The sequence below is a fragment of the Dermochelys coriacea genome, chromosome 9, assembly GCF_009764565.3.
Source record: "Dermochelys coriacea isolate rDerCor1 chromosome 9, rDerCor1.pri.v4, whole genome shotgun sequence".
In the NCBI taxonomy this organism is placed as follows: Eukaryota; Metazoa; Chordata; order Testudines; family Dermochelyidae; genus Dermochelys; species Dermochelys coriacea.
The window spans coordinates 68218860-68235129 of NC_050076.1; the positions used below are offsets into that span (position 1 = coordinate 68218860).

Here is a 16270-nt window from a genome sequence, read left to right on the forward strand (position 1 = left end):
ACTTTTGTGAAGGATTCTGCATAAATGTATTTGGTCACTGATAATATATTGAGGCCTCAACTCCTAATCAAATCAGTTCAAGTTACGAGTAGTTTTGTAACCATGAGGCCTGCAGAATCAGATACTGTACTTACTTCCGTCTATCACGAGGCAAGTATATGAGAGAAGAGAAGAGAATAAATTCCATACTTCATGATTGCAGGCAATATTTATGTTCACAGTGACAAAAGGAAACATGACTGATTGTTAAGTACATGGTGCCTGACAATACAGTCACCACGGAGGCAAAACTCATTGACTTAAGGGGGAATTGCATGAAGCAGCACGATACCCTGGCATATATTAAATAAAAGGTGTCAATAATAAAATTGTACTATGTCCTCTGCCACTGACTACAAAAAAAAATATAATATATATGTCATCATGATGAAGCACGAACTTGCAAAATATTGTAATTAACAAGCAGTAAATATTACCCCATATTAAATTCATGTATCTGATGTCCAACATGGCTCTTGTATTCCCAGACATGAATGGGGATGCGGGGACATCCCCACACGTCATCAGTAGAAGATAGCTTAATGACCAGTTTGAGTATTTACTCATTATTATCTTAGTGTTTTCTGTATGCACAAGAAAATTAACGTGAAAACAAAAAGGAGCCAGACTATGGCAAACAAATGTACCCTTTTGTCAACAATTTCTTTATATAAGAATTACTTTGTCTGTATTCTTCGTATCCAAAAATAAAACTGAAAGAGGAGACACAATGCATAGGTATTAAAGAAGATAAAGTGAGGAGTTTATAGCATGCGTTTAGCACAATTTTGAATCGTTCCTTATTCTTCTTCTTGAGTTAAAGCTCATTTCTTTGAAGAGATTGTTATGAGGAAAACTGTTTTGCTGAAACAGATGACATTACGACTTACCTGAATCAAGGATTCACTCAGCTTCTTTTCATCCACCTCTAAAATAATATTTTTTATTTCTTCATAAGGCATTCGGAAAGATCCCAGAAAGATTGCTGAAATTAAATAGGAAGTTATTAAAAACAAATAAGTCAAAAGTATGAAGCAACATCATATTTTAAGTAATATTTTTAATGCAAAAAACATTCAGAAATAGGTTAATTATAGGTCAGATTATCTACAGGAAAAAATGGATTTATATAGAAGACTACATAAGGTTTTTAGCAAAATAAGTCAGTTGTCTCATGACAATTTTTAATGACAAACATCCACATTCTTAAAAAATAAGAAGGCAATTATATTTTCCCTCCTTGATGATTTGAACTGATAGGCTAAAGACTGAAATAAATGCAGGGAACTGGACTAGATGACCTAGAGTGACTAGATGCCCTGATTTTATATGGACAGTCCTGATATTTGGGGCTTTTTTTTTTTTTTTTTTTTTAAATCTAGGCACCTATTGCTCCCCACATCCTGCCCTGATTTTTCATATTTGCTAGCTGGTCACTTTATGACCCCTTGAGGTCTCTTCCTGTCCTATGATTCTACTCTCTCATACTGTAACACACACCCTCACAAACAGTGAAGCAATTTTCTATGAAGGGTGAAATGTTTGCACTGCTATTGTACCTACTGGACGTATGCTGTGAATAGAAGATTTCAATCTCGTGATTTCAATCCTGCCCTTTCACAAAAAACACTCGCATGTATGTGTAAATTGTGCACTTGAGATTGCTACTCATCATTGGGATCTGGTACTCTATGGCACTGCGTGAGAGCAATTGCTGAAAAAATGCAACATCAACAGCAGTACAACACTTCCCAAAGGGATAAACATGATGTGGGAAAAGACACGTGGCCCTCCTCCCCACCTCTACTGGGGTAGTAGCAGGGCCAGTACTAAGGGGAGCACATGCTGTATGCTTTTAAAGCCTAACACAGCTCTGAGGCTCTCAAAGAAATTTAATATGAGTTAGCCGAAATATCTCATGGAAGCCCCACTACTGTGTGGTCTCTGTGCTAATCTATACTCTTCCAAATGGATTTTGGACTTAAAAGTCACCAAGTAGTCCTGACGTAGATAGGCTACCACAGTTGCAACCATCTGAGCTGCACTAACTTGAAGGGGTATCAAATCAGCTTGTCAGAGAAGTGTGTTTCAGATCAGTTTCTACCAGAGACCCAATGTGGTACTCTATGGCACTGCGTGAGAGCAATTGCTGAAAAAATGCAACATCAACAGCAGTACAACACTTCCCAAAGGGATAAACATGATGTGGGAAAAGACACGTGGCCCTCCTCCCCATCTCTACTGGGGTAGTAGCAGGGCCAGTACTGAGGGGAGCACATGCTGTATGCTTTTAAAGCCTAACACAGCTCTGAGGCTCTCAAAGAAATTTAATATGAGTTAGCCGAAATATCTCATGGAAGCCCCACTACTGTGTAGTCTCTGTGCTAATCTATACTCTTCCAAATGGATTTTGGACTTAAAAGTCACCAAGTAGTCCTGACGTAGATAGGCTACCACAGTTGCAACCATCTGAGCTGCAATAACTTGAAGGTGTATCAAATCAGCTTGTCAGAGAAGAGTGTTTCAGATCAGTTTCTACCAGAGACCCAATGTGGCCAAAATTTCTGAGGTTGGTTTCTGTGCCATCATTTTCAATAGTGGCTCCATGTAGACTTCAACATTAACCATGCCTTGGCACAGTTGTGTCAAGCCATGTCTGTGCTAACAAATACTCTGGCCATGATATGGCTCTCCATCCCATCTGACAATATCGTCACAGCATCATGTGGTGTTCTCTGTGAACTGCAGTCTAGTCACAACTTTCCCTGCTCGGTGGTAGCCCTGGGGTTGGCATTCTGTGCCAGGCTGGTGGTGACCACTGCAAGCATAGAAAGACCTCACCATTTTAAAAGAGTTATTAGAAAGACGAAGGAGGATTTCAGGGCATGGGGACAATTTCTGAGCAATTTTCATGGTGTGTCATTCTGGAGGGAGGAATGAATAATGGAGGTTGATTTTAAGATCTATTCAGATGCTTTGGAAGGCATGGGTTTTGGGATATTTTACCAAAGCAGATAGTACATCCAGAAATGGTTCTCCACCTGGATGATAACAGGGATAGTGCAGAATATAACATTGCTGGAATTTTTCCTGTTTTGGTTCCAGTGGTTATTTGGGGAATGGAGTTAGCAAATAAAAGGGCATGTTTCTGGTGTGACAACATAGCCGGTATACGTTATCCATCACCAGGCCTCCAGATCACACAGAGTTATGTGATTGGTAAGGGCGTTTGTACTACCATGTTTAAGCTTTAACATCTATTTCTCTTCCAAGCATGTGCCCGGGGTTGATAATAGCATAGCACATGCATTGTCTCGTATTCTGATGGACAGATTTTGGGATCTGGCACAAGGAGCCAACAAGAAACCCAAACAAATACCACTAACTATGGAATCTTGGCATATGATGGTTGTCAGTGTAGCGCAGAGATCGGTATCTCCGCAAACATTGCAGAGTTAAATTCTGTGCAATTCCAAGGCCTGTCACCAATATGGCCCATTGCAGAGAAATATGTGCTGCAGTGCATGGTGTTGTTAGCAATCCAACAACTGGCATCTTCAACCATCTCTACTCACCTATCAGCCCTTACATCTGTCAATAGGCTAAGCTGTTCCTCAGTGTTTTAGTTCGAAGGTTTAGAGAGGGGTGGTCTGGAAGCACCAGCCTCAGTGAGGATACACGTCATTCCATCACTGTTAGCACACTTAAGGATCTGATGTAGATCCTGAAATCCATATGTGAGGCTGTGGACAGGAGATGGCCTTATTCAGGCTGGCATTTGTGGCAGCCTTTTTTGGAGCTTTTAAGATCAGTGAGATAGTAGCTGGATCCTGTAAGAATTCTTCTGGCAGGTCTTTGTAAGTGAGGTATATACATTGGAAGAGGTGATAGGTTATATTCACCTGGAAGTCGTCAAAAATGGATCAAGGGGGCGAGAGTGAATCCATTATTCTACAGGAAGGTGGCAAGCCTGGGATCTTCCCTGTGGAGGCTGCAAGGGCATACATGGCAATAAGACCAGGGAGGATGGGCCCCTCTTTATTCATGGTGATGGGGTGTCCCCTCACAACATATCAGTTTATTACAGTTTTAATACAGGGACTGCTAAGGCTGGGGCTCCCGACACATGAATATGGTTCCCTCTCATTCAGGATTGGGGCAGCAACAGCAGTAGCCCAGCTGAGTATGGGAGCTAGAGCATTCAGGCAATCAGGCATTACCATTCTGAAGCTTACAGAATGTATGAGACACCCCAGGTGGAGAATCATTGTTACTTTTCCATTGTGTTTTCATTCCATATGTGGGTAGATGGGCCAGGCAGATAGTGGTATGGTTGTGCAATTCCCCACCACCACCTCCACGACCAACATTTGGCCAGGGAATATGAAGGAGACTTGCTCCTTAAGGAATTTATCAAAGCTGCCTTTAAGAATCAATGCAGAGCAACACAATGTCATCCTGCCACTAAGTACTGAGGCCACAGCTGTACCTTAAAGCTCAAAACCGAAATAAAAGTAGCTTGGTTTTCACAGGTAGTGACCACCTCTAGCTACCACTAAATTCAATGGGATGGGGAGCAGGGGGGGCGGAGACAGAGATAAGACCAACTGTTTAGGTCAATTGGTTCTGTGTTATATGGCTAACTTTAGGTGACCAAGTCAAAGTTTTGGCCTGACTGAGCTCTTAGCCCATGATAGTTGGAAAATGAGAACCTACATGTTTCTCAGCAGTACTAATTAACATTTTTTTTGTAAGCCTGCACATATTTTGTTGCTACATTTTTAAAATACTTTCCAAAAATCCTCATTAAGTAGAATGAATTATATAGGGTCAGATTGCAAGGCTATTCTTGAAAGCACGTGGACAATGAGGCAGGCATATACTAGCCTTATCATAGGTGGCAGTAATAGATTCTTTATTCCAAAAATTAACAGAATTGTATTGGGCAGAAGTATCTGCCCTTGCTTTCAGAGTAAATTATGCTTGTTTAGTGAAAATAATGGTAAAGAACAGACAAAATGATAATTACTAAATGTTTTTGTTAACCTATTTAAATATTAAAGATTTCCCAGTTTAGGATAGGACTTGCAGCCTGCACAGATATTAACGGTTGACTTCCAAACACAAATGTGTGAAATACTTCAAAGCTTCTCCATGTGTTAGATTCAAAGGGTAAAGCTTTTTATTTTAAAATGTTCATTTATTTGTTTTAACATTTCCTATTCCACACATTAAATGAATCACTGCAACCATGTACATACCTCTAGCTTTATATAATTTTGCAAATTCACAATACAAGTAATTCTCAACAATTATTTCATCCTTCACAGAAAGGTTTAATGGCAGTAAGACCTTGCATTACTAAGATTTCATTGTATTTCCAAGACACGCAACATTACATTTAGAAGTACATATATACTATGAAATGTTAAACAATTAGTACAAATGAACTTATCTAAATGAAATCCATTTTGTGATTACTAGCTTGCCTACTCTCACTTGCTCTTGTGCTCTTTTAAATGACAGGTCACAGTCATTAGTCTGAATTAGTTCTCTGGTACAATAGCAATAAGTCAAAATGGGATGTGCTTTAGATGGCTAGAGGGGCACAGCTATTGAGAGACCAGTCCAAGCTTTTTCATGAGTCATGCTATCACAGAGTCCCAAACAGCAGCTCCTAAGAAATTTCCCTGGAGAGAGATGGGGTGCAACAGAAAATGAAGTTACTTACCTGTAACTGGAGGTTCTTTGAGATGCATGGCCCCTACCTGTATTCCGCTGACAGTTATGCACATGTGCCGGGAGCTGGAGCTTTTAGTATTCGAGAGTCCGCACAAGCATCCTGTGCTGCCTCATGGTTAAGCCTGAGGTGATAAAGGATGCAGCAGGCCACTGGCATCTCCAGTTCTTTCTCTACCACAGATCTGTGGGATCCACAGGGAAAGTATGGTGGGTTTGGAATATTGATAGAGACCACACATCTCAAAGAACCTCCAGTTACAGGTAAGTAAATTCATTTTCTTCTTTGAGGGATAATCCCTATTGTAGTCCACCAAGGGTGAGTAACCAGTACTACCTATGTGGGAAGATAGTGTAAGGAGACTGTGGAATGGAGAACTGCTGCTCCAAATGAAGCACCCATGGAAGAATCATGCACTAGAGCAGTGTGTGTGGAAAAAAATGTGTATCGAACACCACATGGCTACCTTGCATATGTCTGCAAGGGGCACGTTGTGGAGTGCAGCTTTAGTTGATGCTTGTGCTCTAGTAGAATGGGCCCAAATCTCTTCGGGAGGATTGTCCCAATAATTGATAGCAGTGCATAATGCACCCTGAGTCCTACTTGGAGATTCTCTGGGTACAAATGGCTTGCCTTTGAATCTCTCTGCTATGGCTACAAAAGCCAAGGAGATTTCTGAAAGGGCTTTGTCTAATCAAGATGAAAAGCCAAAGCTCTCCAAACATCTAACAAGTGAGACCTCCTTTTTCCATTAGAGGTGTGAGGCTTGGGGAAGAAGGTATGTAAATGTATGACTTGACTGAAGTGGAACTGCGAAACCACCTTGGGTAGGAACTTAGGGTGAAGACGTAAAGAGACCTTGTCTTTATAGAAAGTGGTGAAGGGGGAGGAGGGTTAGCTACCATGTCTCCCAACCCTAGTAGCTGATGTAATAGATATGAGGAAAGCAACTTTCATGGAAAGGAGAAATAGCAAGCAGGAGGCCATACATTCGAAGGGAGTGGTTGTTAATGAGGCGAGGTCCCATTGGGAGGTGTCAAGGCTGATTCCCCACTCTGGCACTTCGAGTGCAGAAGGTGAGGGCCCACAAGGATTCTAAAAATTAATACTGGCCACTCCAGGCTTGTATTAAACTCCCAAGGCTACAGCTTCTCTCTGACCTTGGATGGGTAGATGCTGCCACCACCCAAATGCAAAAAAAAACAAACAAAAAAAAAAAACCTTTTGATAACCCAGGAAGGCGCACTTGGGAATTCCTTCCTGTGGGGTAGCCTCAAGCGCTTTCACTCCCCCAGCTTTATGGGACTGAGTGCCAGTCCAGAGTCCTTCAGAAAGAGGAAATACCCCAAGGGTAGTGGGATGCCCATCGCTTTGGGGACAAGGCCCTGTCGTGTAGCCCAGGAAGTGAAATGCATCCATTTGGCTTAATATGAGCACCTTGTGGAGTCTTTCCTGCTACTTCAAAGGACACCTTGCACTGGCAGAGAGTACTCCTGAGCTAGTGGATATAGCCATCCAAAAACCAAGCCATCGATCGACGGGTGTGCAAGTTGGGGTGTCTGAGTCTGCTGTTGTGTTGATTAGCTCTGGGGACAGCCAAAGCATGAGTGGAAGGTGCTTCAACATTCAGAGGACAAGTCAGAATTGGTAAGGCCAGCAGGGGGTGATCAGGAGTTGCTGCTTTCTCTCATCTGACCTTGTGGACTACTCGTGATAGGAGGAGCCAGGTGGGGGCAAGGGGAAGCATAGCGTGTGCAGTCCGACCAATTCATGATTAGGGCATCCCATAGAGACTGGACTTGGATTTCTCCGCTTTAACAATATTGGGTGCATCTGGTGTTGTTGTGGGATGCGAGAAGATCCCTCACTGGAGTTCCTCATCAGTCAAAGATGTCCGCGATTGCAGAGTCACGAGGGTGGAGCGGGAGTGTTGTAGCTTGGAATACTCTGAAGTCACCTGGATGACCAATGAGTTCCGTAGAGAATGAGAGAACAGGAACACTGACCCTTTGGTAGGGACACAGTATTACTTCTCAGCCCCTTTCAGATGTGTGGAGGGGGTATACCAGTGCATGCCAACTGGAGGAGGAACCACTGGTTGGTAGGACCACACTCAATGGTATCAAACTGTATAAGATGTCAAGCAGCTGGTGCTGACTGTCTTGTACCTCCTCTAAGGGGATCTATAGGACATTGGCTATTCTCCACAGCAATTCTTGGAACTTGTGATAGTTGTCCAACAGAGAGGAGGGGATTGAAGAAGTGGCTGCGTCTGGAGAAGATGAGGGATACTGGTGAAATCGGGCTAACCAGTGCGTCAACCAACACTTTGTCAGATCACCTACCTGACGAGGGTTGTGGTGGCCATGTGGAGAAATTCTCCTGAACCTAGTGGGATCTTTCAGAGCATGAATATTGGGGCTACAACCCAGTCGACCTGCTATTGCATAGCCTGGGATCACAGTGCCAGATACCAACTATGTGGATATGGTAAGGTGGGGAACTACCATGGTGCCAATGGAACATTCCAATAGTCATGCTTCCAGAATGAGAGATATGGACACAGTGTCAGACATCTGTATCGACTGAATCAAAGGAGTCAGAATTCTCACCAAATGGTGGTACTGTCGGAATTACTGGAATAGAAGGCAGCAGGAACATAGCTGTCAAAGGGTCCCTTCAAACTGGTGATAAGATCGGGGCTCATGGAGACGGCAGTCCCTTCAGTGCAAACAACTCATGAGCACCCAGGGCTCTTCCCAATCTCCCAGGAGTCAATGATATCCTTTCTGGAGAGAACTGCATCTATCTGAAGACTGACAGTTCCCGGGACACCAGTGGAGCTGGAGGAGATGGAGTGGCAGGATCTGTGATTGATACCATCCATTTCTCGGTCTCATGAGACATGGAATATGACCAGAACTCATGGACAGTGCCAAATCCTTCATAGACTTGGAGGAAAACTTACTGCCATGCTTAATATGCGCACGCTTCCTTAGTTCATGGCTATGCCCCGGCGTGAAGTCATTAGCATTGGTACTGGCGGAACACTATGGGGGTTCTGCAGTAGGGGGAGCATTCTTCACCTATTCAGGCTGATGTACAGGAGGGGTTCCCTAGCCATGATCTGATGCCGGTCCCATGGCATCCTCCTGAGGTAAAGAGTCTGGTTCTCTTGAGTATGGGCAGGAAAGGAGAGGCAGATACTGCACATGGCTATGATATGGGTTTTCCCCAAGCAGTACAAAAAAGTGCTGGTGCTCATCACTGATGAAAAATGAGCGGGAGCAGGCAGTACAGGTTTTGAACCCCGGCATCTCTGGCATAATCCAGTACCCAATCCCAGGTACTGGGGGGCAGGGAGTAGTTTGGCAGAAAACACCATTTAAGTGGCGTCCTAATTTCTAAGTCTGCTATAAAAAAAAGGGGGAATCGAACAAAAAAAATACAGAACAAACAATAAATCTAAACTATGAACAGTCTGGATATTTTTATAAACTTTTGGAGTAGAAACTCCAACTCAGACTATGTGGCAGTGAGAAGGAACTGGAGACACCGGCAACCTGCCACACCCTTTATTGCCTTGGGTAAAACCGTGAGGTGGCACAGGGTGCATATGCGGACTGCCAAACAGCATTACTTTCAAAAGATCAGGGTGCATTGTGTGCATGCATAACCCTCGGTGGAATACAGTCACTTAAAGAACAGGGTTTACTGATGGTAAAGAGCAGTAAATCTTGAGTGAGTTTTGATGGAAATGTGCCTAGACCTGAAGAGAAAGTCATTTGAAGTAGCTACTTCGAATCTCTTTTTCCTCCTAAGAACCTATGCCACAGAAGTGCTTCAGAAGTGACTGCAGGCTTGTTGAGAGAATGCAGTTGTGATCCTACTTCCCCACTGCATGAGTCTGGGGAATCATCAAAACCATTTTGCTACACTGCGTTTCACACAATATAATGCGTTATTTGTCCAGAGCTCAGCAACAAGCAGATGAATAAGGAACTGGGTTCTGCAGAACAGCTGCAGCATCATGAGGAAAATAAATGTTTATTTCCTTTTATTATTTTGCTTTGTAGACTGAAAATGACAAGGTAAGAGGGGGAAAGGGAATTAACACAACAACCAGTTAAAGCTGGTTTGCAAGCTCATTTTTCTGCTTATCGGATAAATGATTTAATACTACTTACACAGATTCTGTGCTGTTTTTCCATCCAAGATTCTTAATTCTTTAACTCGTTTCTTTGGCAGAACTACTTTCTTTTCTTCTGTATCATCTACTGCCTTTTTAGCTGTAAAATAAATGTGTACATATGAATTTCTAATTCATCAATAATAATTTTAAATTTTTAACAGATACAACTTTATTTAAGACACTAATGCTATCTTAGAGGGAAAAAAATAACTTCTCAATTTTTCTTCAGTTCAGTTCAAGGGAAAAGAAGCATGTTAGCTCACAATAAGATCTTCTCAAACACAATGGCAAGTAAAACAAAATTATAAAGCAGTAGAAGGGCCATACAGAATTTACAAACTGAAATTTGATAGGACACTGGGATGTATACTTCTGCTCTTGCAAAAATACTAAAATCACAGAAACTGGTTGTTTTCTCAGTTTTTCTTAATTTCAAAATCCAACACATTCAACAATAAACTCTCCAGTGATTCAATACAGGTCAAAGAAGATGAGAGCTATCTGCTGAAGCACCACCATTTCCTGTACCTTCCTGAATTTCCCTTCCAAGAACTCGTCACAGACCAGTTTTGTTTATGAGATCTAATGACTATACTCTCAAAACTGTAGGCATCTCTTACATTTTTAATAATGTAATCAAAATTATGAATACCATTGTTGTAATGCATAAAATCAACTCAGAACTATTTTTTATAATATATTGAATATTCTAGGTTTTGGATTAATACATTTGCTTATCTTATTGAAAGTTTTATATTTGGAACTTATAAAATGATATATATTAACACACACCCTTTATATTTTAAACACATACATACGAACACTTTTTTGCATAACTGGACAAATATTTTTCATGCAAATTTCACAGGTACCAATTAAATTCATCTTAAATTCTATAAAGCAAATGCACACATGGCTTTCTTTATATCTGAAAGTCCTTAGAGGTAATACAGAAAGGGAAAAAAGGGTTTGTAGATTTGCTTTTTAAGATGCTTAAAGGTAAAAGTTCGTTGTTTGTTTTTCAACTTTAGGATATTCATATTTTTATTATTCTGGAAGACAATAATGAATGCCAAACTAATGAAATTATCTTATCACAAAAACACACAAGGATGACAGCTGAGCAACGGAAAAGAGAAGGCACATTTAGTTGTTCTGTGTACAACTTGTTCTTTGTTTGTTTACACTTTTCAGTGTAATTTTCAGTGACCAATGAACGTTTGGAAGAAACGAGGTTTCTATCAAAAATGCAACACTTCACCTCCTTCAACTGTAATATGGGAGTAAACACCACACTTCTTCCAAGAGCCCTCTACCCAAAAAAAATAACAAAACAAAACACTTTCAGGAAAACCAGGACATAACTGCAAAAAATTATTCAACCTAGCTTGTACCCTTTTCCAGGTCATCTTTAAAAATGATAGAAATATTTGTCCATTTGAGATTAGAACTTTAATGCCTTCTGAGACATAACTGAAGGATACAAATCAAGAATGAGAAACTGTCACCTAGGATCTGATCCTGCAAACACTTCTACACATAAGAAACTTTACACAACAGAGTAGGTCCATTGAGCGCAGTAGCAATGGCCTACTCCCATGCTTAAAGTTACTCAAGTATTCATACCTGCAGAATCAACAATTCAATTAGTACATAATGATATCAAAAGCAGGATTAAATTTTACAACTATCAGTCACCAATAGACTTTTATTGGCTATCACATCCCTCTCCATTCAATTGAAAGTCTTCCCCAGTGTCTGGGGGACAATATTGTCCCAATAACTGCCCCACTTCCCACTGCTTCCCTTCCTGTAGTGAAGTTATATGGACCTGCATTTCCAAAATGTCATAGTTAACTTTTCAGAATCAGGAAGGTATTTTTTTCCAGTCGGGCCAAATTGGTGAAGATCTGGTGGGGTGTGTTATGATACGTTTGATTTTTTTTTTTTGTAGGGGGGACGGGGGGAGTGGAGGTTTGGTTGTGTGTGTGTGTGTGTGCGCGCATTCCTTGCAACATTGTGGAGCAGTTAGATTAAAAGGAAAAAGAACGAGAATTTTAATATTAAGAGATAATGTATAAATGTTTTCTTCATCGTAATTTGCAGCCATTGTCCAGTGAAAATAAAAAGGGTCAGATCCCAGAGTTAAATGAAATCCGGGATTTGGCTGGTAAATCTTTTGTCTGTAGGAAGAAGGGTAAACCTTAACTTTTCACAGACAGAGGTTCCCCTGGCTACCTCCCTCATAGATGGAGGGCTAGAGTATTCAGAAGTGAGCTGAGTCCTAGAGATAGGCTGAAAAGAGTCTGCCCTGAATCGTTGGAGCCCTGTAACTCCACACAAGATCCAATTAAATGATGGTGCAAGAGAAGGGGTTAGCATAAAGCACCCCTCATCTATTGTTAAATTAAGAAAGTTACTGCCAGCTGTTTAAATCGATTTTGTCGTTCATTTTCCTACGTCTTGATCAATATTTGTAAATTGTCATCAGAGGGTCTACTCTGCCACTGCATTTGCTCCTATTTATTATATAGAATTGGACATTTTGCACAGGTGATGTTGGGAGAGCTCTCTTGGGAAAGTAATAAATATTTACTCCTCAGACAGTAATTTAATAGTTAATATCCATGCAACTTTTAACGTTTACACAGTAGCATAGATCTGTGGCTAATAAAAGTACTGTGGTAAGGCAGTCATTCCAAATTTTCAATAATTATTAAAACAAACAACTCAGGTAAGTAGTAGTAATTACTTTACTAAACAACATATTTTCACTACATTTTCTTATTTCTTACAAGTCAAATATTGTATATAATATTGTGTTAAAAATTCATTAGTTTTGCACTGATGCGTGGATATCAGCATAAATAAACTAAACTTGGTTATGATCCTTTCCCTAGTCTAGTTTAGTAAAACTGTCCTTTTGTAATGTTTGTGATTTCAGCACTCCCCTATTAATTTATATCCCAGTAGGTACATGCAACACGACAAGTTGTTTAGCTGCTATATGTAACCAAGATTAACAAAGTAACATTGAATGATTAATACAGTAACAGCTAAACATTAATCAAAAACCTAGAGATTGCAACTCGGTAGTATTTCCATTCATCTCTATTATTTATACCATCATGCCTTATATTTGAAAGAAATCTGTAGGTTTAAAAAAACCACACATTTATTTGAATGAGTGTGTAGGTGTATACACACACACACACACACACACACACACGCGTGCGCTACTGGAGGTAAGGATATTGTAAAGTCCTCTGCTGCCATTGCTTTTTGCATTCTCTCCCCCTCCTCTCCCTTCACTGAAGCAATATATTGTGCATTAATAGGATGTGTCCCTCAGGGAATTAATTATATTTCATTACTAGTTACAATGATTAAGAGTTGCTCAAGTTGCCATGGCAACCTTAACATATATGTTGAATTATACACCAGTAAGTGTGTGCTAAATGAGTTTAAGTAGAATAACCATATTTGCATCCGCAGTAAAATACATAGGATAGATTTATGTCAGTGACCTTAAATGAGGATGTAAATTAACGGGGAAAATATAAACAAATTATTCTCTATTCAAGCTGAACTGCAAAGCAAATGAGCATAATTTTAATTTTAAATGCTATTGAATACTCTTTACCATGGCATCTTGACATCTCACATTTAATTTAAAAGTTAAAGAAATCTACAAATGGATGACAGTAAAATTCCGAGATTAATCAAACTTTTTCACAGTGTAGACTCTGCCCTAATACAGTTTCTCAGACATCTCTCCCATTCAGTAGTGTGGACCACTTTTCTCTTTCGTTCTTTTTACAACATCCCCATGGAAACTACAGCATTTGCATAAATGGAAGATAATATTAGAGAAGTAGTGTATATCTAGCTTCCTTTTGATGGAAAAAAGGAGCGATCACATAATAAGCAAGCTCTTGAAATCCCATCCATATACTCTGATAAGTATGAATACAATCATGTAGGAACCTTCACTTTGATCATGGATACATTACTTTTATTTTTTTTTAACTTTGTGATTAAGAAATGTCTGTGTCAGATGTTACACTAACATGCATTGTTTACTTCAGCTTAATACAGTACTTGTTGTGGACCACATATGCAATGTGTAAACAAACATGTATCTGAAATAAACAGAATTAATGAAACAAGAACAAGGTCAGACATTTCAACAAAGGCAATTTTATTTTTGCCTTGCAATTTCCATAGTTTGAGCATAGTGAATCTTTTGACAATGTTTTCTGCAACAGCCATTACTTTACTGAAATCTTTACATGTGTGCTTGTGTACGCACATAAACACAATAGTTGAAATATATATAAAATGTGTATACAAATGTTAAAATAAAATACTTAGGAAGGAAGATGTCTTTAGACTCAATGAGTTGCAGTGCAGAGATATATTTACACACACACACACACACACACACACACCCCCACTAAAGTCTGAAATCAAATTTCTTGTGTCAGAGAAAAGGTTGCTATACAAATTTTGATTTATTATTCATAGTCATATAGAGTACTGATTAATATGTTAAAAGAGAAAGAGGAAATGATTTATAAATTCTGTGTCAGACCCTTATCTCAGGGTTTCCAGTACATTAAATGTTTGTGTTATTTAGAATCCTAAATTCATTCTGAAACAGTATTTGTGTTATAATTTTATACTACCTGTTGTTTTTGTAATTTACAAATATCTCCCCCAAAAGGGATACTGCATTGAAGGAAGTGAATATAATTTTTACTTAACCTGAAACCTATTAATCAAAAATTGAACAAAAGGGGCGGGGGGGGGGAGAGGAAGCACATCACTGGGAAGCATTTGTTCAGAAAACATATTTCAACAAAAACAAAATATTCATAGATATGTTGAAAATCAGGGTAATTAAGAAATTAGCCTCATTCTGAGTGTTATTAAAACAAAAGCAAGTTAGAGTAAACAAGCATTCATTGTTTCATTGTTTTACTTGGTTGACTGCTGATTTATACATTAATTATTCTTCACTGGCAAACTCCTGTATTCAAAATACTTGGTTCTCAAGAAAAAAAAAAACAACAACACATAATGAAATGGATAGCATGAGATTAATCTTAAATGGAAAACAATACTTTTTTGTTGTTGTTTAGTCTGCTTTAAAGATAGATTTCCCTAAATTGGGATGAGTGGAACCTTTCTTAATTAATTCACTAAATTAATTCACTTAATTATTCACTAAAAGACAAAAAGAATCATATCTTAACTTCTGCACATCAGTGTCTCAATGTCTACACATATACGATTTCACTTTTTTATTCTTTGCTTCTCTTCACACTCTGCCTCAACCAGAAAGGGAAAGATAATGTGACTTAAATCAAGGAAAATTAAAAGGTTCAGGTGTCGGGAAAGGCCAGCAACAACTCTTTCCAGAACAAAAAGAGAGTCTAAATTAAACATGTTGGAAAGCAATCAAGATTTTGTTTTCATTTGGTGTTATGTTTATCTTATGAGTAATAATGTATTTGTTTATCCAAGTTGGAGGAAAAAAAGCTGATGCAACCTGCTGTAAGAGATTGTTTTCCATTCCATTCTTATATGTTATGTACTGCATGTACAGCTGTAAAGCACGTCTTCAGTGATACCTACAGCTGTGAACTAACTAATGTATCCTACAGAAAGAAATATTTCAATTTTACACCTGTCTAGCATATGAAGACTTAACAATGACATGAGTCAAAATGTTCCAGAAGTTCAAAATATATGAAACAAGATTAATGGTACTAATCACAAGGAACATACACAAACATGTTGTAATGGTTCAGAGACCTAATTAAAAGGAGGAAAGGAGGTTACTCTAGTAGTTGGTACAAAAATCTGTAAGCACACATGGCTTCTGGAAATTAGCAGTTGCATGTTAACTAATATACTTGTACACCTGTTCATTCACTCAATTACAGAACACCATTAAATGTTACCACCACAATATGTTTAGCAGCCCTAACAGCATTAAATAAGATTTTATATTTTACCCTTTGAGTTGACATTGTCTCTTTTTCTTTAATTAGTTTGTTTTAGAGTTTATAAAAGGGACTCGGAGTGCAGCCTAAAACAACTTTCAGCACAGGGAGCATCCCTTCAACTTTTCAGACAAACACTATGTTAAGATGGCATTAAAGTTGAGACCACATCAGCATAACAGTTTGATTGATTGATGCATAAGTGTTTGTAATCCCAATATAAAAGAAGATAGTTTTTAAAAAAGAACAGTTACTTACATTACAGTAATTGTGGTTCTTGGAGGTGTA

The 16270-nt window shown here is 39.2% G+C and overlaps 1 protein-coding gene across 9 annotated transcripts in view; it reads right to left on the reverse strand.

The window, feature by feature from the left end:
- The window catches only part of DIAPH2 (diaphanous related formin 2), an 835399-nt gene that overhangs the window by 514409 nt on the left and 304720 nt on the right, over positions 1–16270 (reverse strand). For all 9 annotated transcript variants that reach the window (XM_038415147.2, XM_043492689.1, XM_038415148.2 and 6 more), the window contains 2 exons: positions 9967–10068; positions 930–1024 (listed from right to left, as the gene is read on the reverse strand). In XM_038415147.2, the coding sequence (XP_038271075.1) occupies positions 930–1024; positions 9967–10068 (197 nt within the window). The remainder of the gene's footprint in view (positions 1–929; positions 1025–9966; positions 10069–16270) is intronic.